This window comes from Nerophis ophidion, linkage group LG13 (genome assembly GCF_033978795.1).
Source record: "Nerophis ophidion isolate RoL-2023_Sa linkage group LG13, RoL_Noph_v1.0, whole genome shotgun sequence".
Lineage (NCBI taxonomy): Eukaryota > Metazoa > Chordata > Actinopteri > Syngnathiformes > Syngnathidae > Nerophis > Nerophis ophidion.
In genome coordinates, this window is record NC_084623.1 from 11840919 (window position 1) to 11867403 (window position 26485).

Sequence of the window (26485 nt, forward strand, 5' to 3'; positions counted from 1 at the left end):
GTTTTTGAGAGGCAAACCAGGTTGAGCATTTGTGGTTGTTTTATTAATAAAACATTGTCTTAATTGCAACACTGTTTTTTTGTTTTTTCATTTTGTGCTGAAAGCACAAGGTAAATATGTGAGGTCACAGTTCCAAAAAAGCATGTCCGGTTAGCAAGTACGAAAAAACAATGTTCGCAGGGACAGCTAGATTTATGCGTACCAAGGGATCGAAACTGTTAAATAATGAAGTCAAGAAATGTGAAAAGTTGTTACGTTGAAATGTGGCTTTCGATACATTTCACGTTCTGTTTTTCTCTCTATCTTTATATCGAATATTATGCGAAATAACGACCGCAAAGAAAACGATTTTGGAGATATCTGTTTTTGCGCCATATCATAATTTGGATATATCTGCTTTTGACGTAAAACCACATCAAACACTCTTACTTGAAAGCCATTCCTTACATCAGCATTTCTTAAAAGTTTAGGCTTTTATGACTTGCGTATGTTGATATTAAATGAACCATTGTACGCTTGTATATGTACCGACAACACCAGCAGGCAGAAAATCGTTAATATACAGAATCGGTCAAAATGGATTTATCTGCTTTTGCATATGAACTCTTCATATATATATATATATATATATATATATATATATATATATATATATCTATATATATATAGATATATATATGTACATATATATAGATATACATGTATATATATATATATATATATATATATATATATAATTCACATGGAATATATATATATATATATATATATATATATATATATATATATATATATATATATATAATTCACATGTGAATAATGCTGTATAATAGACTGTATTTATATTATTCACATGTGAATAATGTTGTATAATAGACTGTATTTATATTTTTCACATTGTCACACCTGCCTCTGTTTGGTGATTAGGACACTCACCTGTTCATGTTTGTTCCCTTGCCAGTTGCTTTATTTTGCATTTCCCCCCCATGGTTGTCTGTTTATTAGGGTTTTGTTATCGGTATTTACTCACCTGCATTTCGTCCAACTTTGACTGAATATCAGGGGGGAAGTCAGCGGCACCACAGGTGAACGGATCAAAAGGTTCAGCGCCAAATAAGTCTTTTGCTGCGGACAGCACAACAAAACATCACACTGTCAATGCATCTGTTCAATTATGACGTTATATTGTTAGAGGGGAACTGCATTTTTTTTTTTTAATTCACATTCACAATCCCTATGTAAGACAAGCACACATTTTTTGAGGCATTCTAAATAGTAAATAAACACTAGTAAAAGTCAGCTAACAGTGGAGTCAACAGGAGTCGCTCTATTCCGCTTTTACATCCAAACATCTCCATTGAGGTTTCATATACACACTGTAAGTACATATTTTTTCCATTTTGAGCATACTAAAGCGTATTATTTTCACTGACGCATCATTTATTTCAACAACAACACTACTAATCATGGCATAATTCATGAGGGACAACAAAGACTACTTTGGGACAAATGATGATCCAGAACCGTATATTTTGGAGCCTGAATAACCTTAGAGGAAGATCAAATTAAAAAAAAAAAAATGGTATGACCGTACGACACTTAAAAACTTTAACATATCCGTATGTGGAATTAAATTATGGAATGGATTAACTCCCTCAAAAAATCTAACAAAGCACCAATATGATACAGCTTAAAAGACTGTTCAAACTACAAGTCTTCAGAAAGTACACAGAACAAGAATTATGATTGACATTGAACCCTTTTTAAAAATGTGTTGGTTGTTTTTTGTGAGATTAAGATTATTTATGTATTTAATATTTGTTTACTTACCATGGTTTATTATTTATTCACTGTTCTATTACAGAGAACAACGAAAAGTGGTAGGATTAAATAAACTCTGCTTCTTCCTACTAGGGGCGGTATGGCTCTGTTGGTAGAGCGGCCGTGCCAGCAACTTGAGGGGTTCCAGGTTCGATTCCCGCTTCTGTCATCCCAGTCAGTGCCGTTGTGTCCTTGGGCAAGACACTTTACCCACCTGCTCCTAGTGCCACCCACACTGGTTTAAATGTAACTTAGATATTGGGTTTCACTATGTAAAAGCCCTTTAAGTCACTAGAGAAAAGCGCTATATAAATCCAATTCACTTCACTACTCCTTGATCTACAAGTTATATAAGCTGGGTTAAACACTAAGCGTCAAACAAGAAAGTTAAACTCGGAGCATAGTAAAACAATCCCTTACTGTACAATGTCTGCTCTCGCTGGGATTGTCAGAAAAAATTGTATGTCAATTATCAAAAAACTTTCCGCTCTCTGAGTTTCCAGTGAACAGATGAGAGCTGTCTTTGTTGCACCGAGCAAAGTCTTGGAAGATTCCGCTGTGTACGTTGGAATGAGACGGGAAGGGTTATCTATTGTCCTCAAAGACCTGCCGAAGCTGAATCCAGGACGAGCCCAAGCCCGAGGCATCTTCTTCTTTTGTCTTCAATGTGACCGAAAACAATGACTGTTTACATACTCCCCATTCCTGTTGTGACATGTGTTTTTTCGTAAACATTGAATATCGAAATAAAAGAGGAGACGTAAACCTTTTTCGTCAGAGCGTGGTGCTGGACTGTACAGAGTGTACAGTGGCCATGTCTCTCCTCAGATCAGAGTCTAAATTGAATTCTGTCTCTGCTTGATTCTTTGCCTTTTGTCTTGTTGAATAGATGTCATCAGTGTTTGAACCTGAAAGGGATGCAGACTGATGGGATGTTTATATCTTCCCGTTTAGATGAAGAATTCAACCTAATCCTAACGAAATGTTTATAAAAAGTTGCCTCCAACGAGCGTTTTTTCTCGTCTATTTGAATTGGATGTCAATGTTGACCAACCTCCCGATGCACGTCCACATTCTTCTGCAGTCCAGGTGAGAGGCATGATTTATTATTTAAAAATTTACCAATTCAGAGGCCATGCAGCAGCTCGCCGCCTCAATGTGTCCATATAGCAGCATAAGGTAGTTTTCTGTGATCAAAGCGCCGCTAAAACATCCGTCCAACGCCTTTTGACGCGAATCCCTTAGGAAGTGAAGTGAAGTGAATTATATTTATATAGCGCTTTTTCTCAAGTGACTCAAAGCGCTTTACATAGTGAAACCCAATATCTAAGTTACATTTAAACCAGTGTGGGTGGCACTGGGAGCAGGTGGGTAAAGTGTCTTGCCCAAGGACACAACGGCAGTGACTAGGATGGGCGAAGTGGGAATCGAACCTGCAACCCTCAAGTTGCTGGCACGGCCACTCTACCAACCGAGCTAAACCGAGTGATGGAGTGATGGGCAGCGCCTGAAGAGCTGCAGCCTTCCACCATGACCCCCACTCCCCCATCCCCTCTATTGCTAGATATCTCCAGATGTATGTTGTAATTTGTATATGTGTTTGTGCTATGGAGGTTTTTTTCCCACTCCAAACTGGGTCGAGATTGTATGTTTTTTACTTATCCTTCCCCAGCGTTTACCTCTTTCCCATCTTGTGGCGTTCCTGTTCTGTAACCCTGTACACTGTTTGTCTGTCTAATCTCGAACGGGATTGTGCTGAAAACAAAAGTTTCGTCGTACATGTGCAATGACAGTCGTGGAGGCGGATGTCGTCCGCGCTGCCTGCAGGAGCAAAAGTCACCGCCTCTGTCCATGGTGCTGAGGACAGAGCATCATCAGACCGGGGGGGTGTGGCAGTGCTGACGGCGAGACACAGCTGGCAGGCGATTAGATTTCACAGGCGGTACGTGTTAATCTAATAGTCTGTTGTTTTTAAAAGTAAGCGGTCGGGAGCAGAGAGGGAGAGAGGATACGGACGCGGCTGGAGAAAACGGTTGTTAAAAAAACGATGTTTATCGAGGTCTTGTTGGGACCTGCACGCTTGGCTCCTGTGCCGTGTCTGACAGTGGAGCTGCAAGGAAGCAACTTCCACAACAATAAAGACCTAAATACCTACTTACCTAAAAATAGACTGTCTGCGTTAGCACCTATAATAACAATATTGCTAATACTTGATTAATAATCAAGTCACCAGATGTAAATGGAGTATTGTTGATGGTTTTTGGATCTTTTTTAAAGGCCTACTGAAACCCACTACTACCGACCACGCAGTCTGATAGTTTAGAAATCAATTAGGAAATCTTAACATTGCAACACATGCCAATACGGCCTTTTTAGTTTACTAAATTGCAATTTTAAATTTAAAAGATGACGCTTATGTTGACGCGTGCTTGTGACGTTATTGGTCGGAGCGGACATGTTCTCCCAGCACCACTCACGGCTAAACGTAGTCTGCTTTAATCGCATAATCACACAGTATTTTGGACATCTGTGTTGCTGAATCTTTTGCAATTTGTTCAATTAATAATGGAGACGTCAAAGAAGAATGCTGTTGGTGGAAAGCGGTGGATTGCAGCTGCCTTTAGCAACCGAAACACAGCCGGTGTTTCTTTTGTTGTGAGGCTTTAACACAGAGCGGTCAAGCGAACATGTTTCTCTACCAGCAAGTTTTTGGATGGGAAAATTGTGATATTAAGTCGGCTTTTACCGGAGACTTCAGCGGATTATGCGACCTCCTCCTGCAGCTGTCAAAAAGGCAGCTGTGATCTTGGCTCCTCCATTGGCTCCTCACCGCAGCCCTTCGACTTTCAGGTATGACTTCATAATCTCACTAAAACACTATTAGCACAATAAGCAGATAAGGGATTTTCCAGAATTATCCTAGTAAATGTGTCTAATAACATCTGAATCGCTCCCATTGCCGTTGCCTGGAGCCGTCGCTTTTTTTTTTTTTTAGTGCTTCACTCTAACTTTCCTCATCCACAAATCTTTCATTTTCGCTCAAATTAACGGGGAAATCGTCGCTTTCTCGGTCCAAATCGCTCTTGCTGCTGGAGGCTATGATTATAAACGATGTGAGGATGTGAGGAGCCCTACAACTTGTGACGTCACGCGCACATCGTCTGCTACTTCCGGTACAGGCAAGGCATTTTTATTAGCGACGAAAAGTTGCAAATTTTATCGTGGATGTTCTCTACTAAATCCTTTCAGCAAAAATATGGCAATATCGCGAAATGATCAAGTATGACACATAGAATGGACCTGCTATCCCCGTTTAAATAAGAAAATCTCATTTCAGTAGGCCTTTAAAAGTCAAGTCAGTCAAGTCAGCTTTATTCGTCAATTTCTTTACATGTAAAGACATACAAAGGAATCGAAATTTTGTTTCGCACTCTCCCATGCGTAGACAAAAAGAAAAAAAAAAACACAACACAACGTGAATATGTCCACCTACTAAAGTGACAATATATATAGTTCCTGTTAAAAGGCTTTATGGGTGGAATAGAGAAGCTACGATTGACTCCGTTGTTAGCTGACTTTTGCTAATGTTTTTTTACGATATAGAAGCAATATTTTTAAAAAAAAGTGCAGTTCTCCTTCTTAAAAATGGAGCGTGAAAGGAGCGTCACACCTGTATTTGACGGCGGTGTGGTAGGCGGAGGTGGGGGGCAGCCGTTGCTGACTTGCGTGGGCACCAGCGGGGCGACGGGGGAAAAGGGGACCATGTCGAAAACGTCCGTGGACTGCGGTTTCACGGAGACGCTCCCTGCCTGTTTTAAAGTGTCGGACACAGTCCTGGTCAGCGTGGGCATGCGTGTAAACAAACACAGCAGGCAAGCAAAACGCAGGGGAGATAATAAGAGAAGCAGAAGGTGTTTACGCGGGGTCTCGGGATGCCGCATCCCTCGGGGGGTTTAGGAGGAAGGAAAGAGGGTTTGGCAGGCGGAGGAGTTAGTAGTCCGCCAGACAGGTTGGACTCCGGCGAGCTCATAGGGGTGAGCGTGACGGAAGAGATTTCCAGATAGGAGTTGATGTCGTGACACCAGAAGAGAGAAGAGGGTCTCTGCAGCATGTACGCCTCATTAACTTCATTTAGATATAACGGCTGAGAGAAAGATGGCAGAGGAAGTGCATTAGTCGCAGAGTGAAGCAGTGAATTGATGACACGGTTAGCCGACCGCCAAGCAGGGCCGCCTCACTTACCGGCGGCACGTGTGCTATCATCATGTGCTCTTCCAGGTCTTGGAGTTGCTTCTTCAGGTCGCAGTTTTCGTTCTCCAGCTCTTTGATCTGCACGAGAGGCCATTCATAGAACTTTGTGAACATTTCTTTGTACAAATGTGCCTAATGCTACAGTAGGTCAGGGTTTCTCCCCAAAATTATTTTTGACTCAGGGGGCCGCATTGGGTTAAAAAATCTCTCTCTCTCTCTATACATGAAGGAGTCCTATCGGGTCCTTTTGGCTCATAGGACTCCGGAGGTAGTGGACAGGTACCGACAGGCCAAGCGGTGTGCAGCTTCAGCGGTCGCGGAGGCAAAAACTCGGACATGGGAAGAGTTCGGGGAAGCCATGGAAAACGACTTCCGGACGGCTTCGAAGCGATTCTGGACCACCGTCCGCCGCCTCAGGAAGGGGAAGCAGTGCACTATCAACACCGTGTATGGTGCGGATGGTGTTCTGCTGACCTCGACTGCGGATGTTGTGGATAGGTGGAAGGAATACTTCGAAGACCTCCTCAATCCCACCAACACGTCTTCCTATGAGGAAGCAGTGCCTGGGGAATCTGTGGTGGACTCTCCTATTTCTGGGGCTGAGGTCGCTGAGGTAGTTAAAAAGCTCCTTGGTGGCAAGGCCCCAAGGGTGGACGAGATCCGCCCGGAGTTCCTTAAGGCTCTGGATGCTGTGGGGCTGTCTTGGTTGACAAGACTTTGCAGCATCGCGTGGACATCGTGGGCGGTACCTCTGGATTGGCAGACCGGGGTGGTGGTTCCTCTCTTTAAGAAGGGGGACCGGAGGGTGTGTTCCAACTATCGTGGGATCACACTCCTCAGCCTTCCCGGTAAGGTTTATTCAGGTGTACTGGAGAGGAGGCTACGTCGGATAGTCGAACCTCGGATTCAGGAGGAGCAGTGTGGTTTTCGTCCTGGTCGTGGAACTGTGGACCAGCTCTATATATATATATATATATATATATATATGTCTTGATTGGATTATCCAGAGAATAGTGCTCGATACCATGGTAGAGCGCAATATGTAGGTGTGGGAAAAATTACAAGACTACTTCGTCTCTACAGAACTGTTTCATGAGGGGTTCCCTCAATCATCAGGAGATTTTAATGGAATCATTCACATACAATGGTCTATATAGGGCACAGAGTGGGTGGGTACAAGCAGCCGTAGGGTGTGGTGATTGGCTCATGTGTTACCTAGGAGGTGTTTCCGTCTGTGGCGGCATGTTGAAATGATTTCACTGCGCTTGTTGAGGGATGATAGATCTGGATGATATATAATAAACTGTTTCTCTTTTAAGCATAGGTTGCATCTTTTATTACCACTGTTGTAAGGTGTGCTGGATGCAAGAATTTGCCATGTTATTGAATATTCAACATTATTGTCTTTGAGGTTCCAAATGTGTTTGCTGAGTTCTGTAGAATTCCGCAAAGTCTGTTTTCTAAAGGAGGCGTTGTGATTATTCCATCTTGTTTTGAACGCTCCTTCGGTTAATCCTACGTACGTGTCGGATGTGTTAATGTCCTTGCGTGTTACCTTTGCTTGGTAAACGACTGATGTTTGTAAGCACCCCCCGTTGAGAGGGCAATCAGGTTTCTTGCGACAGTTACATTCCTTATTGGTTTCAGAGTCGTTTAGTCTGGGGGTAGGCAGTCCTTTTGCAATTGCTTTGTTGTGGTTTGAAATGATTTGTTGTATGTTATTCATACAGCTGTAGCTCAATTTAATTTTGTTCTTGTTGAATATTTTTCTTAGGGTGTTGCCTTTGGGGAAGTGTTTGTCGATCAGAGTGAGGAACTTGCGGCCGATGTTGGTTGAGACGTTTTTGCTGAATGGCGGATTGTACCAGATGATGTTCCCCATATATTATATATATATTAGGGATGCACCGATTAATCGGTAACCGAATATATTCGGCCGAATATGGCAAAAAAAAGCCACATTCGGCTTTCGGTGGAATGAGTTAAAAGCAAGGCCGAATAGTGGCGTGTGACGCAAAGACGCAATTTTTTTACGCGGTGACGCAATCAACCAACGTGCAGTGTTAAATTAAAATTGTTTTATACATAGTTAGTTTCCTTCTTTTTATTCTGAAGCTGAAGTACTGTTATTGACAAATCTGTTCTGGCCTGGGATATGTTGTGTACCTGTATAAGTGTATGAGGTTACAAGCACAAACTTATTGAGATTTAGTGGGGCTTCTGTTTACATTATTAGCCTGTTGTGTTTGGCTACCTGTATAAGTGTATGAGGTTACAAGCACACACTTAATTGAGATTTACTTGAGCCTTCTGTTTACATTATTAGCATATCTACTGTGGCTAAGCAGACTTTTGCCAAAAGGACAATAATTCATTTGTTGTGGGTTTATCCACTTTAATGCACTTTATTTTTTTTTTTGGAATGCATGTTTTGTTTGAAGGCCTAATATAAATGAAAAACTGTGCTTTTTTTGAAAAGCAAGGGCTACTGGAATATTAAAAAAATGTCAATATTCAATAAAAATGTACTTTATTTGAAAAACATGTCTAAAAATTTATTCTAGGCTATTTATGCAATATAAAAAAGTTGTGAAAAACTGCATTTATTATTCGGTATTTGGTATTCGACCTTCGGCCAAGCGCTCAAATTTTATTCGGTTTCGGCTTCGGCCACAAATTTTCATTTCGGTGCATCCCTAATATATATATATATATTAGGCGTGTGGGAAAAAAATCGATTCGAATACATCGTGCGAATCAGAATCGATTCTCATTTTTCAAAAAATCGATTTTTTAAATTTTTGTGTTTTCTTATTTATTCAGGGTTTCCCACACATTCATTTATTTGTTGCGGCCTGCCACTAAAGAATTACAGCCGCCACAGATTTTAAAAAAATAAGATAGGCGTCAGCGCCCCTCGCGACCCCGAAAGGGAATAAGCGGTAGAAATGGATGGATAAAAAAAAAAATCAAAAATAAAAAAAAAATATACATATATATATATATTATATAAATATGTATATAAATATGTATATAAATATGTACATAAAGTGATGTAATTATATTCCAACCCCGCGTTCTTTTTGGTCATTGCCGTTGCCGCTGCCCCCCATCCCCCCCACCAACAAACCCCCCACGCCCGACCACACCACCACAAATAGAAGCCTGACCTGTGGGAAACACTGTTATTTTTTTCATCAATCCAACAAACCACTACACAGCAATACCATAACAATGCAATCCAATTCCAAAACCAAACCTGACCCAGCAACACTCAGAACTGCAATAAACAGAGCAATTGAGAGGAGACACAAACACGACACAGAACAAACCAAAAGTAGTGAAACAGAATTGAATATTATCAACAACAATTAGGGGTGTAACGGTACACAACATTTTCGGTTCGGTACGTACCTCGGTTTAGAGGTCACGGTTCGGTTAATTTTCGGTACAGTAAGAAAACAACAAAATATAAATTGTTGGGTTATTTATTCAACAAATTTGCAAATTCTTCCACCAAAAATATTTTTCTTAGTGGAATATTTGATGTGAGGTAATGGGAACCTTGGATAGGTCAATAATTTTGATTCAATATTATGTTTTGAACAATGACAGTTTGAAAGAAAAAAAACAGCTTTGTTTTATTATTTATTGGAACTTTTTCTATTATTTATTTATTATTTAATGCAACTTTTGTCACGGCCAGGGCGCATTCCAATGCGTCCTCATCTGTGCCTCATGACGAGCACGCCCGCATGCGCCCTCTCAGCTGACAGTGCGCTCGGACACGCCCCGTCTCGCGCTGAGAGCAGCACGCCCACGCAGCTACAAGTCTGCAGACGATTGCCTGTCTACACACCTGGAATTGATGAGGGCGACCTGCTTGAAAGACCAGTGGACCCAGGGATCCTCGCGGGAACTTAGTTCTAACATGGTGAACCGTAAGTGAAGCTTTATGCTCTATTTTTGTCTCCTCTCCGTGGCTTGACGTGTCCTTTGTCTTCTCCCGTGTTTGAGCAGTAATTCATGGTGTACCTGTTTTCCTTCCGTTGCCCTGGATTTCGACTGCCTCCCTCGTTCCTCGACTCCTCGCACGCCCCCCGACTTTGACACCTCTCTCTCGCCCCGCACCCCTTACAGGCCCCATGGTCTGTCTCGTTCGTTCGCTCTCGTCAACACTTGGTAACACACACTCCAGCTAATCTACACACATAGTCGCACGCATACACTCTTGGATTTTGGCACACTCCATTATATAGTTCAGTAGTATTGTTTGTTATTATTATATATACATTTACTATATATATAATACGTGTATGAACATTACTGCCCCCTGGTGTCCTTTTGCCATCACTCCCTTTGTTAAACCATAACAACTTTTTTCTAAATTACATTTAACTTTCAAACTTTTTTATTTCATTTTTGTTATGTTTTTGTTTCTTTTAATAGTATTTTTAGAATGTGCCGTGGGCCTTTAAAACATTAGCCGTGGGCCGCAAATGGCCTCCGGCGCACACTTTTGACACCCCTGCTATAGACAATAAAAAATAAAATCTGATAAATCCATGGGTAAAAAGCAGAGCCTGGCGACGCATGCGAGTTTATCATAACTCTCTCGCTCTTTCTCTCTCTGCCCCTACCTCACGAATCCTGCTCCCTGCTTAATGTGTTTTGTTTTTAACCCCTTCTGAACCCCGAACGTACATTGAAAATACACGCAACCCTAACTTAAAATGCCGGACATTTGAGGCATTTAAGAAACTCCACCCGGACAGCCCCACAAAAGAGGACATATACGGGGAAAAGAGGAGGTATGGTCAGTCTATCGTAGCCCGGTCGCTGCTAACATGTCGTGAGTTGTGCCTCGGTGTGCATTGTTTACACAACATGCGGTACGCTACTTAATATGTCCGTGTGGAAACTCGTTCGGTACACCTCCGAACCGAATAGAAACCCCGGTACCGAAACGGTTCAATACGAATACACGTACCGTTACACCCCTAATATATATATATATTTTTTTTTTTATATATATATATATATATATATATATGTATATATATATATATAAATATATATATATATATATATATATATATATATATATATATATATATATATATACATATATATGTATATGTATATATATATATATATATATATATATATATATATATATATATATATATATATATATATATATATATATATATATATATATATATATAATTATTATTTAGAGAATTTTTTTTTTCCTTTTTCCCTTCTATTGTTTGTAATTAAAGCCAAATAGATGAGTCTTCATCTTGACGTAAGACTTAATTACACTTTATACGCGGACAATTTTTCTTCCTCCTTTAATTAAGTCCCTCTACACATCTCCTGTAGAAATGACTTTTTCAGTGTAATTATCCAGTTAGCTTTTCCCACCCACACGAGATCTTCTTCAAGTATCATTTAATAAGAGCTGCGCCGTCAAAGTGTATCGGGGTCTTTCATACATAACGGCACTTAAGGCGGTTTATTTCATCAACATCCGCCCACTTATGATGGCTGAGCCAAACGAGGTTACTAACGAGCTGACTCCCATTCACCGCCGCCCAAGTGACACGTCATTAAAGGCCAATTACCGGCCGGTGGACGTCAGCGTCAACAACACCCATTAATGACAACCCAACACGTTGAAAGAACATACTCGTTTCTGCAGACTCCCAATCTGCTTTCTGGTCTCCACATCTTTACCCCCCGACTCCAGGAACTTCTTGTAGGCCAAGTCGAAAGCCTGGCCGATGGTGAGCGTGATCTCTTCAGCCTGCGGCAGAAACAGAAGTGATATTTTAAACGGGATGCCACACAGTCGGTTGAAGGCTGGCAATTAGGTGGATGGACTTGCAGGGTTCGTACACTTTTTCCCATTTTAAGATTGATTGATTGAAACTTTTATGAGTAGATTGCACAGTGCAGTACATATTCCGTACCACTAAATGGTAACACCCCAATAAGTTTTTCAATTTGTTTAAGTCGGGGTCCACGTTAATCATACTTGCCAACCCTCCCGGATTTTCCGGGAGACTCCCAAAATTCAGACCTTCCGGGACAAATTTTCTCCCAAAAGTCTCCCGAAATTCAGGAGGCCACGCCCCCTCCAGCTCCATGCGGACCTGAGTGAGGACAGCCTGTTTTCACGTCCGATTTCCCACAATACATACAGCGTCTTCCCAATAACGTTATAACTGTAGAATGATCGAGGGGCGAGTTCTTGTTTTCTTATGTGGGTTTATTGTTAGGCAGTTTCATTAACCTCCTCCCAGCGCAGTAACAACACACAACAACAGCAGTCACATTTTTGTCTACCGTAAATAATAATAATAATAAAAATGGATTAGATTTATATCGCGCTTTTCTATTGTTAGATACTCAAAGCGCTCACATTGAAGTGGGAACCCATCATTCTTTCACACCTGGTGGTGGTAAGCTACATTTGTAGCCACAGCTGCCCTGGGGTAGACTGATGGAAGCGTGGCTGCCAGTTTGCGCCTACGGCCCCTCCGACCACCACCTATCATTCGTTCATCATTCATTCACCAGTGTGAGCGGCACCGGGGGCAAGGGTGAAGTGTCCTGCCCAAGGACACAACGGCAGCGCTTTTTTAGATGTCAATAGGTGGGAAGCGAACCTGCTGCCCTCAGGTTTCTGGCACGGCCGCTCTACCCACTACGCCATGCCGTCCCATAAAGCAGTTCGTCTGCCGTAAACAGCAATGTTGTGACACTCTTAAACAGGACAATACTGCCAACTACTGTACATGCATGTGTGGCGATAACATCTACGGCTTTTAGAGAGTGCAGTGCACAACGGCGCACACAACAAGGAGACGAAGCAGAAGAACGAGGAAGATACAGCCGTGGCGACGCCGATGACGAGTAAGATGAAGAAATACGCTTGTAAGTTCCAAGTCGCAGCTGCGATTGGACCTGGATAGCCTCCGGGAAGAAGTAGTGGTAGTTAGAAAAATAGTGACAGAGAATAGAAGAAGGATGGACAATTCAACCCTTAACTCAACAATGAGTAGATGAGTGTTATGTGTGTGTATATGTATGAATAAATGAACACTGAAATTCAAATATTTATTTTATATATATATGTATATATATATAGCTAGAATTCACTGAAAGTCAAGTATATATATATATATATATATATATATATATTTATATATATATATATATATATGAAATACTTGACTTGGTGAATTCTAGCTGTAAATATATTCCTCCCCTCTTAACCACGCCCCCCGCCCCACCTCTCTGAAATCGGAGGTCTCAAGGTTGGCAAGTATGACGTTAATCAATTCATGGTGAGGACTTTCAAGATCAATTTTTGTACAAAAGACTGTCTCTATTAACGTGTCACACCGTGGTGAAGCGAAGTCCTGTTTTGGGGTTGTCTGGCAAACTTCCTGTCTTATTTTGAAAATTCTAATCCTCCTCTCGTTTCTGGCCACTTGCCCTTCCTCCTGTGTCGCTGGTCTGATGTCTCTCCTGATTGCACCCACCTGTGTCACCCTCCCTCATGTGTATATATATATAGTCCTCATCTTCCCCTGTCTTGTTGCCACAGCCTTGAACCAAGTTTGATAAGTATTGCCTCGCTTTATTTATTGATTTCTTTGTTCCCTCTGAGAGAGTGATTTTCGCTTGCTAAAGTTTTTTGGTCAAGTTTGTGTCGAGTTTTTTCGTCCTTTTGGAGCGCTTTAGTTTGCAGTAGTGATGGGTTAATGAAGTGTCATGAAGTGTTTCGACACATTGCAAAAATGTATTTGTACTGTGTCACTAAATACTGACATCTGCTGGTCATGAAAAAGACCTACAGGCAACCTATGGACCGACTCAACTGACACTGATTTTATGACCTAGTACAGGGGTCGGAAACCCAAAATGTTTAGAGAGCCATATTGGACCACAAATACAAACAAGTAATCGGGTCTGGAGCCGCAAAAAATTAGAAGACTTCTATAAGTGTTATAAAGAAGGCAACACATGATGTAAGTGTCTATATTAGCCTACTATCAAAATGACCATGAGTAGCAGGCTGATGCAAATTTCCATTGACAGAAATGTTGAAATGTAATATTTATTCCACACCTTTTTACAACATTGGGAAACATTTGTCATGATCCACGACTTGGATCATGTCATGTTCTGTTTTTGTTCTGTTTGTGTATCAAATCCTGTTATTTGATGTCCTTAGTTCCTGGTGGCACTTCCTGTTTTGTTTCATTGTCATAGTTTCACGCGCACCTGATTTTTGATTATCTCTTTATATAAGCCTGCCCTTTTGGTTCATTCTGACTCGCAGTGTAATTTGCTTTGATGCAACAGGTGACGTCGCTATCCCGCATTGTGGTAAATATCTTCTTGATCTCGATTAGCTTCCATACTATTTAGTTAGTTTGTACCTAGTTCACATGCCAGCGCTTTCTGTTCTTTCTAACTCCCATGCTATTTCAGTTTGTTTTGTTTGTTAGTGCCTTCGTGCAAGTGTTTTTGGTTCCTAGTCAGTTTTATAGTGTTCTTTAGTGTGTTAATGAATCATTATTCCTTACATTCACGCCGTGTCTCTTCCGCATTGCACCACTGAGAGAACGCAACTTCACCACGATGCCAGCTAAGCGTCACAACATTAGTACAACTTCTCAGAGGGTGAGATGACTCCTGGAAAAATTACTGTCTTAGAATGGCCAAAGGTATAGATGTGTGTGTCCAGGTAAAAGAAAACGTCTAATGGATTTATTACAATCTTTGCAAGCTGGGTAACGTTTCCTGTGGTCTGGAACAACATGGCAACTATCAGAAATGCAGCCAACATTACATACAGATAACGTGTAATGAAACTTGCAAATATAATTAAAAAAAAACTGTTTAAATCATATTTGTGTGGCGTTCTGTACAAAAAGTGCACTTTAATTTAGTGTTTTGATATGTGATCTTAGTGACATAATGCACAAAAGTGCACTAATAGCTTGGTTTAAAATGTCTAACAATCTTGCACTTTATGTTTGGAAATGACATGAATGTTTGTGCCACTACTTAAAGGGGAACATTATCACCAAACCTATGTAAGCGTCAATATATACCTTGATGTTGCAAAAAAAAGACCATGTATTTTTTTAACCGATTTCCGAACTCTAAATGGGTGAATTTGGGCGAATTAAACGCCTTTCTGTTTATCGGTCTTGTAGCGATGACGTCAGAACGTGACGTCACCGAGGTAACACACCCGCCATTTTCATTTTCACATTACAAACACCGGGTCTCAGCTCTGTTATTTTCCGTTTTTTCGACTATTTTTTGGAACCTTGGAGACATCATGCCTCGCCGGTGTGTTGTCGGAGGGTGTAACAACACTAACAGGGAGGGATTCAAGTAGCACCACTGGCAAGAAATCTGCCGCCAGACCCCCATTGAATGTGCCAGTGTCTGCCGGCGATGTTAAGACAGACATGGCACAGAGATGTATGGATAACCTGCAGATGCATTTGCAACGATTAAGTCAACGAAATCACAAAGGTGAGTTTTGTTGATGTTGTTGACTTATGAGCTAATCAGACATATTTGGTCGCAGCATGACTGCCAGCTAATCGATGCTAACATGCTATGCTAATCAATGCTAACATGCTATTTACGCTAGCTGTATGTACATTTGAAACTAGATACCCACATTTAATGCGAAACAAACACTTACCAATCGACGGATTTAAGTTGCTCCAGTGTCACAAGATGCGAAAGTCCTGATCGTTTGGTCCGCACATTTTACCGGCGATGCTAATAAGGCAGCCATGCTATGGGCCACTTCATTAAGTACACCCATGCTATGGCCGAATAGCGTCAATAGCTGTTTGCTCAATAGCTTCAGTTTCTTCTTCGATTTCGTTTTCGCTATCTGCCTCCATACTCCGACCATCTGTTTCAATACATGCGTAATCTGTTGAATCAATTAAGCCGCTGAAATCCAAGCTAATGTCGCTGTATCTTGCTGTGGTAACCGCCATGTTGTTTGTATTGGCAGCACTGTATGACGTCACAGGGAAATGGACAGTCGCATCGCAAATAGCGAAAATCGAGAACTTTAAAGCTTTTTTTAGGGATATTCCGGGAGGTGTAAAATTTTTAAAAAAACTTCGAAAAATAAAACAAGCCACTGGGAACTGATTTTTATTGTTTTTAACCCTTTTGAAATTGTGATAATGTTCACCTTTAATAACTGTTTAACAAATACAGTTCTGCTAAATTTACTTAGTTGTGATTTCCCTCTGTGCATGAAAGTTTAAAATGAGCATATATCAATGCAGTATGAACAAGAATGTTTTAATGTAGACATAGAATCATCATACTGCTGTGATTATATGTATCAAGTGTTCATTCAAGACTAAGACAAAATATCGAGATATACATCGTGTATCGTGACATGGCCTAAAAAATATTGAGATATTAAAATAAAGCCCATATCGCCCAGCCCTACACTAAAGTAAATTATGACCTGTAGAATTGTGCAGACAATTTTCCATTTTTTTTCAGTACCCTTCAAAAAAGGTGAAAACCAGTGTGAATCAATCCATAGCTTTGTTGTTTCAGGTCATCAAATGCTGTCTGTAGGAAAAATAGGGAACATGTGCTAAAAAGCCTAACATTGAACCAGAAGTTGTTAACTAAATGGGGCATAGTAAATGAAGACTATTCAATGTCATCGGTGTTTACAAACGTGTCTCCGTTTGAGTTGTTTTTCCCATTTCTGGTTATTTTTCTTACTTCCAGCACTCAGTGACATTGAACAGCACGGATTGATTGACACCTCAAAATGTCAATTTCACTCTTTTATTTACAAAAAATTGTTCCACGTTAATATAAGGATAATAAATTAAAGCAGGGCTCGGCAAGCCAAAATGTTGAAAGAGCCATATTGGACCAAAAATACAAAAACAAATCTGTCTGGAGCCGAAAAAAATTAAAAGTCATATTACATACAGATAGTGTGTCATGAGATATACATTGAATTATGAGGACTTAAAGGAAACTAAATGAGCTCAAATATAGCTACAAATGAGGCATAATGATGCAATATGTACATATAGCTAGCCTAAATAGCATGTTAGCATCGATTAGCTTGCAGTCATGCAGTGACCAAATATGTCTGATCAGCACACTCCACATAATAACATAAACAAAACTCACCTTTGTGCATTCATGCGCAAAGTTATAAGTATGGTGGACAAAACGAGACAGAAAAAGTAGCGGCATAAATCACGTCTTAGGAAGTCGGAGAAAGTTATGCATGTAAACAAACTACGGTGAGTTCAAGGACCGCCAAAATTAGTAGGACAAAAATGGCGCTCGCCAAATACTCGAATCAGAGAAGCATGTTTATAATAAACAGTGTGCTTTATAGCAATTAGCGAGGTTTGTGTTTGACAGAAACCAAATTAAAACCAAACATTTTTTTTCCCCTCATCATTTCCATTTTTTCATATATTTTTGAAAAAGCTCCAGAGAGCCACTAGGACGGCGCTAAAGAGCCGCGTACGGCTCCGGAGCCGCGGGTTGCCCACCCCTGAATTAAAGGAACACATGTGTGTTTGTTTCATAACCCCTCAGTCACCTTTTATTAAGCATATCTAGCCTTAAAACTGTGGCTATGATAAGAGATTAACAAAAAGACAAAAGTTTACTTTTTTTGCTTTCACTGAGGTAGCCAGAAAAGTTAAGTAGACAGCGAAAATAATAGACCAAGAAATGCATACAACCATGTTGTGTAAAAACTAGAAAATCATATTAACTCAGCTCTAAGTTGCGAAAAAGGTTGCACATTACATGACCTTCACAGTACAAATAAGTCCAATACTGGACTAATAATTTCCATCCTCTGTTCATTTAAAACGACTGTGGTCTGGATTATGTTTTTCGTTATTTTCTGTTAGTTATAAGACTCCATTAGTTCCCGTTTTTGTGCACCCTTGTTTTGGTCACCATGCCGACTTATTAGTTTCACCTGCCTCTGGTGTTCGGGACACGCACCTGCTCTAAAAAGGTTACACATTACATGACCTTCACAGTACAAACAAGTCCAATACTGGACTAATAATTTCCATCCTCTGTTCATTTAAAACGACTGCGGTCTGGATTATGTTTTTCGTTATTTTCTGTTAGTTATAAGACTCCATTAGTTCCCGTTTTTGTGCACCCTTGTTTTGGTCACCATGCCGACTTATTAGTTTCACCTGCCTCTGGTGTTTGGGACACGCACCTGCTCTAATCAAGAGACCCTTATTTAAGCCTGTCTTTGCCAGTCAGTCGGCCTGTCGTGTTTGCTTGTTTTCACGCGATGCCATAGTTCATGTTGATCGCTTCATGCCGTGTCCAAGTAAGTTTTGTTTGTACCAAGCCATAGTTTGTTTGTTTACCTGAGGGGTAGGGAACTCATGGCTCTAGATGCCAGATGTGGCTCTTTTGATGACTGCAACTGTCTCTCAGATAAATCTTAGCTTACACTGCTTAACACGATAAGTAATGAATAATTCTGCTGATAGTCACCATGTTAAAAATAACGTTCAAAATATAAAACATTCTCATGTATTTTAATCCATCCAACTGTTTTCTACCGCACCTGTTCAAGAAATAACGATGTTATTGAAAATAATTTAGAGACTTATTATACTCTAAAAATGTTGGTTTTAGTTAAAAAAATGCACCTATTAGGCAGTGTTAAAAAATATGATATGGCTCTCACGGAAATACATTTGAAAATATTTGGCTTTCATGCCTCTCTCTGCCAAAAAGGTTCCCGACCCCTGGTTTTACCTCATGCCCTGTCAAGATTTCTTGAGTTAGATTAATAAATATGTTCCTACCTGCAAGCCTTGTCCGTAATAGTCCGTTTGCATCCCGGGAGAACAAACCTCGCCGTAAGCTACGACCCCCACCTCCCGTCAAGACACCGGCATGATGGACCGATGTACCAATACACCACTATCCTCTTGGGGGCGACACAGCGCCGTATATACAACCTAATGTAAGGGCTGATTTCATGTTTAAATAAACCTATTGAATTGTTTTCCATTTTATAATTAGCCTATGGAGACAGACTGCCGAGAAACATGATGAAAATGCTTCACCCAAAATTGAAGCATTTTTCAAACCTTGAAAACACAACATTAGAATCCAAGCATTTACAAGGTTATTAAGCACCCGTACGAACCCTGAACTTGAGACGTCCACCGTTCAAAACCTGGGACACTTACACACTTTTCGCTGTCAAACACAAAGCAGAGGTGTTTGTTTGACTCCGAGTCCTTGCAGATGAATGTGAATATCCTTTTGTCCGTTTTGTCATCTGCACAGAAGGATATTCTGTGTAACTGACAGTTATGCTGCACATCCTGAAAACCAAAACCCACAATATCGTGATTAATCAACGTGATCGAGGCTTTGCATGACTACTTGCACAGAGTAATTGACTTTTCTAAACAACACACCAACCGTGTATAATCAATAATAGATTCAAAGTTGATTACACGGGACTTACCTTGGTTTTGGAATCGAGTATCTTCACACCATATATGGAAATCTGCAGTTCAACTTTTGGGATTTTCTGTCCCTCTGACTTTTTGATATGCCTCTGAAACTGCAAACATATCAGTTAGTTTATCAGCAACGGACTGTAATGTCAGCTAAAATAAGCCAGTAATAGCGGCTGTAAGGAAGATATCAAAAATATAATATAAAATGATACAAGATATCAGTATATATTATACAATGTACATATGATATGTAAATATTACATATATGTTATATTTTATATTGCTACTATGGTACATTTTAGTCTACTTTATACCTTTTTTGATTTTGCCCTTTTTTTGTGCCCTTCTGGTCATTATACTTTCCATCCTTTTGTAACTGAGCTACTGTGTGGAACAATTTCCCTTGTGGATCAATAAAGTTTGTCTAAGATACTCCGCTTTCTCAGGAAGGCGGCCTGAAATTCCAAAATATTGTTGGAAACAACGTACTTCAACACTTTTAATTCTGAAAAACCTCAAATCGGTTCAGCCAAACTATCTATCGCAGAAACAAAATAAACCAACATATTTTCTGGTATGCACCGGTATATAAGCTGCACTCAGTAAAATTTAGAAGAAATCGTTATTTTTCCATACATAAACTCCACCGGATTATAAACCGTGGATATATATATTTACACAGAAAAATGTTCGTTTACATACCTAAAATCGTTTCCAAACACGGCAGTAAAACGGCTGAACAAACAAAACAGAAGTCACCGGAAGCTGGCTCTCCAATCAGCTGAACAAACATAATAAATCCACGGTGATATTTTGGTGAGTTTACAGCGGAATTTGTGAAACTAAAACAATACGAAAAAAATTCCATTCTAAGTTAATAATACTAACTCCGACACTTGCAAACGTGTTAGCTAATTAATATTAACGATTCTAGCTTGATGAAATATAAATATGCATGAAAACACTACTATCAAACTTAGTAAGTATGAATGGTTTTGGTTATATTGTAAAACCTACAAACGTTGCTTGGCGTGATGAATATTGACTGTAGTGCTGATATCAACCAAACCTAACCCCCCCAACCCAAATCCCCTCAACATCGCACCTCCCGGATTGTAAATAATGTAAATAATTCAATGTATATACTCTGATGATGATTAACTTGTGTGGTGTGGGGTTGTTTTTCAAGAGTTGGGCTTGGCCCCTTAGTTCCAGTGAAAGGAACTTTGAAAGCTCCGGGATACCAAAACATTTTGGACTTTTCCATGGGATGGCACTTCAAGTTCATATGTGAGTCAAGGCAGGTGGCCCAATACTTTTGGCAATATAGTCTATCTAGTACATATTACCTGGACCACAGGGAGGTGTTTTAAATGTAGATTCCAATCATCAAAGATCTCTTTTGAGATAAATAATTACTGTCGGGGCACAAAGTAAATATTGAACTGATAATTATTGGGCTCTTCATCCATCCATCCATCCAACCATCTTCCTCCGCTTATCCGAGGTCGGGTCGCGGGGGCAGCAGCCTAAGCAGGGAAGCCCGGACTTTCCTCTCCCCTGCCACTTCGTCAAGTTCATGGGTGTCAAACTCTGGCCCGCGCCGTGTAATTTAATTTGGCCCTTGAGGCAATATCAAATTAACATTAGAGCTGGCCCGCCGTTATTATACAGTGGCAGTGCCGCTGTAACACCGTATTCACCGCTAATACTTCCCGGGAGACTCCTGAAGTTCAGTGCCCCTCTCGAAAATCTCCCGGGGCAACCATTCTCCCAAATTTCTCCCGATTTCCACTTGGACAACAATATTGGGGGCAGTGCCTTAAAGGCACTGTCTTTAGCGTCCTCTACAACCTGTCGTCACGTCCTCTTTTCCTCCATACAAACTGCGTGCCGGCAAAGCCACGTAAAATATGCAGCTTTTACACACACATAATTGAATGCAAGCATACTTGGTCAACAGCCATACAGGTCACACTGAGGGTGGCCGTATAAACAACTTTAACACTGTTACCAATATGCGCCACACTGTGAACCCACATCAAACACGAATGACAGACACATCCGCACCGAACACAACATACAGAAAAAATACCCAGAAACCCTTGCAGCACTAACTCTTCCGGGACGATACAAAATACACACCCCGCCCCCCCAACCCCGCCCACCTCATTGTTATTTTATTTTCAAATTTATTAGCCTGTGAAAACGTTAATGTTGATATTTACCTCAGAGGGCTGCAAATGGAAAAGAGGCATTATTTTTTAAATTTTTTTCATTTTATTTAATGTGCCATTGATGTCTTTTTCGTTTGTTTTTTGATGGTTGCTTTTGCCTGATTAAGTTATGTAAGCGTTGCTTGTTCCATATTCAGTGTTAAAGCAAATCAGTGTAGAAAACTGAGCAATAATTAACGTTTTATTCATGCACTTTCTCTTGCTACTTCAGGGCTTGATTGTTTAAATCGTTATTTTATTTTGAAATTTATAATGAGCCTGTGGAAAAAGTTTATTTTTGATATGTACCTCCGAAGGCTGCAAATAGAAAAGAGGCATTTAAATTTAGTTTGATATGCCATTGATATTTTTAAATTGTTATTATTATTATTATTTGAGACTCGATGTTGCATGTCACTATAAAGTTATATAAGCCTTGCTTGTTCAATGTTCAACGCAAAACTTGTTTGGGTCCCTATTAATAATTTCTTCAACCTCTGCCCGCGACTTTGTTCAGTTTTAAATTTTGGCCCACTCTGTATTTGAGTTTGACACCCCTGATTTAGCTCTTCCCAGGGGATCCCGAGGCGTTCCCAGGCCAGCCGGGAGACATAGTCTTCCCAACGTGTCCTGGGTCTTTCCCGTGGCCTCCTACCGGTTGGACGTGCCCTAAACACCTGTTCGGGTGGCATCCTGACCAGATGCCCGAACCACCTCATCTGGCTCCTCTCCATGTGGAGGAGCAGCGGCTTTACTTTGAGTTCCTCCCGGATGACAGAGCTTCTCACCCTATCTCTAAGGGAGAACCTCTCCACACGGCGAAGGAAACTCATTTCGGCCGCTTGTACCCGTGATCTTATCCTTTCTGGCATGACCCAAAGCTCATGACCATAGGTGAGGATGGGAACGTAGATCAGCCCGGTAAATTGAGAGCTTTGCCTTCCGGCTCAGCTCCTTCTTCACCACAACGGATCGGTACAACGTCCGCATTACTGAAGACGCCGCACCGATCCGCCTGTCGATCTCACGATCCACTCTTCCCTCACTCGTGAACAAGACTCCTAGGTACTTTTACTCCTCCACTTGGGGCAGGGTCTACTCCCCAACCCGGAGATGGCACTCCACCCCTTTTCCGGGCGAGAACCATGGACTGGGACTTGGAGGTGCTGATTCTCATTCCGGTCGCTTCACACTCGGCTGCGAACCGATCCAGTGCGAGCCGAAGATCCCAACCAGATGAAGCCATCAGGACCACATCATCTGCAAAAAGCGACCAAACCAGAACTCCTCAACGCCTTGACTGCGCCTAGAAATTCTGTCCATAAAAGTTATGAACGGAATCGGTGACAAAAGGCAGCCTTGGCGGAGTCCAACCCTCACTGGAAACGTGTCCGACTTACTGCCGGCGATGCGGACCAAGCTCTGACTCTGATCGTACAGGGAGCGGACCGCCACAATCAGACAGTCCAATACCCCGTACTCTCTGAGCACTCCCCACAGGACTTCCCGAGGGACACGGTTCGAATGCCTTCTCCAAGTCACACCGATATATTCAAAATCAAAGACGAATAGTTCCCGATAACCGATAAAAAAATCCCTTTGATGTGACTCAGGTGGTTAAGACCATTCTGTTAGTTTCAAACGTTCAAGCACCACGACAGGTGCCCAAGTTGGTCCACCGATAACGTTACCTATGAGGCTATGTACACGATGGTGCATTTTAATATCATGACCGACCGAATAACTTGAATACAAAAACTCCAAAGGCACCTTGCCAGGAGCTGAAGGGCTCATATTTATCATAGCTACCATTTGCTCCCAGGTTTCAATCTAATCTCTTGCACTACACACACACTTAGACTCCTCCAGGAAAGCGTCTGCACTCGAACCTGTACCTTTAGCTTTCTCACTGCGTCCTTTACGACCTCTGTTCCCTTCGGGGCTTCCACCTCTGTGTTACCAAGGAGCTAGAAAAAAAGAGAGGGAAAAAAACATCAATTATAGGAACATTTTGTATACTATAAGACAGTGTTTCTTAACCATAGGGCCATTGTTGGGCTGCCAGCGCCCCCTAGAGGGCCACCAATGTTTTTAAGCTGTGGTCTGTATGGGTCGCAGCAGTACTCGGTTGTAATACACTTTTCCTACTACTTGTGGCAGTAATGACAAGATCAAACTAATACAAAAAGTCAAAGAAATGTTTCTCAAGCGCCAAAAATATGACTAAAGTGGTGAAGCTGTATTTTCATTTGCACTTGTGTTGACGGTTTGAAAAATATAAATATAAATAAAACATTTATATTAACTTTATTTACTTAACACTATATAATTATATGTCAATAATATGTCATTTATGAGTCCCTTCCTGTGCAGTATATTTGGTTAGTGCCTATTTTTATTAGCCAGACCTAGGCCTGAGGTTTATGTGGTAAAAAAATTTAAATATATATTTTTTGTGAGTAACATGGTTTCATATCATTTGACAAGATTGTAAAATGTAAGTGCGTTGGATATACAATTAAAATAAATAATAATATTATTAATTTGGTGTCAATATTTGAGTGGGAACAGGCCCCTTGGGCCTTAAGAACACCTGATGTAAAACGTTTTTGATTGTTTTCTATATGTGTGAAAAAAAAAACTTTGCCATATTTTCCAGGCTATAAGCCGCTACTTTTTTCAATCACTTTGAACCCTGCGGCTAATAAAAGGGTTCGTCTGATTTATTGATTGTTGTTTGCCAACGGCCATAATGTTTTGTATTTAACAAGTAGTTGAATACAAAACAGACCTCCAGAGACACATAAATGTTGCGTTATTGTTTGTGCTATGGCGCCATCTTTCGGGCGAGTTTGCCCATTGCAGGTTAAAGGTGTACTTTTGAAGTGTTGTAAAACTTGCACACAACCGCAGCGTTATTTTTTCCCCGAAAATATTCTTCTTTCATCACTCCAAGCAACGTTTGTACGTTTTACAATATAACTAAAACAATTATTACGTACTAAACCGTCCAGTGTGTGATGGCTGTAGGAGCCTTTTCATGCATATTAGAACATGCTATCGTAATGTAGTCAAGCTAACGTCGTTAGCATTAACGAATATGCAACATCTAGGAGTGTTTGAGTTAGTATTATTATCTTACAATGGCATTATTTTTTCAGTTTTGTAAATTCAAAAGTAACGTCACCGTGGAGTTATTGATCCTGTTTAGTGTAAGGGTACCCACACTTTTTGACTTGGGGGCCGCATTGGGTTAAAACAATCTGGTCGGGCTATGTGTGTGTGTGTGTGTGTTTGTGTGTGAGTGTATGTTTCATGAGGGGTTCCCTCAATCATCAGGAAAAACTCCTGATGATTGAGGGAACCCCTCATGAAACAGTTCTGTAGAGATGAAGTAGTCTTGTGATTTTTTTCCCACAAATACATATATCGCGCTCTACCACGGTATCGAGCACTATTCTCTGGATAATCTAATTAAGACATATATGTATATATATATATATACATATATATGTATATATATATATTTAAACAGTACTAATTGACTGAAAGAGCATACACTTGTCACATTATTGATGAGAAAATGCATTTTTAGGCAATATGATTTGCCTTAGCGGCTCGGAGACACCGAGAGTAACAAACAGTCGAAAATGGATTAGAAAAGACAGATTTTTTAAAATAATGATTAAAAAAATATATAAATTAGAAAATTGATTAGAAAGGACAAATATAAAACCATAATGACTAAATTTAATATATATACCCCGCCTTCCGCCCGATTGTAGCTGAAAAAGGCGCCAGCGCCCCCCGCGACACCAAAAGGGTATAAGCGGTAGAAAACGGATAGATGGATATATGTGTGTGTATATATATATATACATATATATTTATGTCTCTTGTTACCTTATTTGTATTTGATTTAATTAAATGTTTCAGTCGAATGTTATTAAACAAAACCGTTTTTCTTTTAAGTAATATAGACCTTTATCAGAGCTGTTTATCTATTTCCTGGAGGAACTTAGTTAATCATAAAACCGGCAATCGATGTTGTTAAAAAAGTATTGATTTGGAATTGGGAATCGATTCTGAATCGAATCGTTACCCCCAAGAATCGAATCGTGGTGCACAAAAAATCACAGCCCTAATAGGAGTTAGTTCTTACTGATGGGTCTTTTCTTGAAGTATATATATATGTATATATACATAAAATATTATATATATAATCTTTTTTTACAAGTTAAAAAAAACAAAAAACAAATATATATATATATATATATATATATATATATATATATATATATATATATATATATATATATATATATATATACATCTTGATTGGATTATCCAGAGAATAGTACTTGATACCGTGGTAGAGCGCAATATGTACGTGTGGGAAAAATCATAAGACTACTTCATCTCTACAGAACTGTTTCATGAGGGGTTCCCTCAATCTCCTGATGATTGAGGGAACCCCTCATGAAACAGTTCTGTAGAGATGAAGTAGTCTTGTGATTTTTCCCACACATACATATGTGTATATATATATATATATATATATATATATATATATATATATATATATATATATATATATATATATATATATATATATATATATAT

General features: G+C 40.1%; 1 protein-coding gene across 9 annotated transcripts in view; it reads right to left on the reverse strand.

Moving 5' to 3' along the window:
* Positions 1-26485, reverse strand: part of LOC133564237 (PTB domain-containing engulfment adapter protein 1-like) — a 200492-nt gene that overhangs the window by 7945 nt on the left and 166062 nt on the right. For 7 of the 9 annotated variants that reach the window (XM_061918406.1, XM_061918403.1, XM_061918409.1 and 4 more), the window contains exons 4-11: positions 23758-23829; positions 19652-19750; positions 19368-19505; positions 11768-11884; positions 6064-6150; positions 5741-5965; positions 5492-5630; positions 1031-1125 (exon numbers count right to left, since the gene is read on the reverse strand). In XM_061918406.1, the coding sequence (XP_061774390.1) occupies positions 1031-1125; positions 5492-5630; positions 5741-5965; positions 6064-6150; positions 11768-11884; positions 19368-19505; positions 19652-19750; positions 23758-23829 (972 nt within the window). The remainder of the gene's footprint in view (positions 1-1030; positions 1126-5491; positions 5631-5740; positions 5966-6063; positions 6151-11767; positions 11885-19367; positions 19506-19651; positions 19751-23757; positions 23830-26485) is intronic. The other 2 variants (XM_061918411.1, XM_061918410.1) reach the window with 1 other exon arrangement.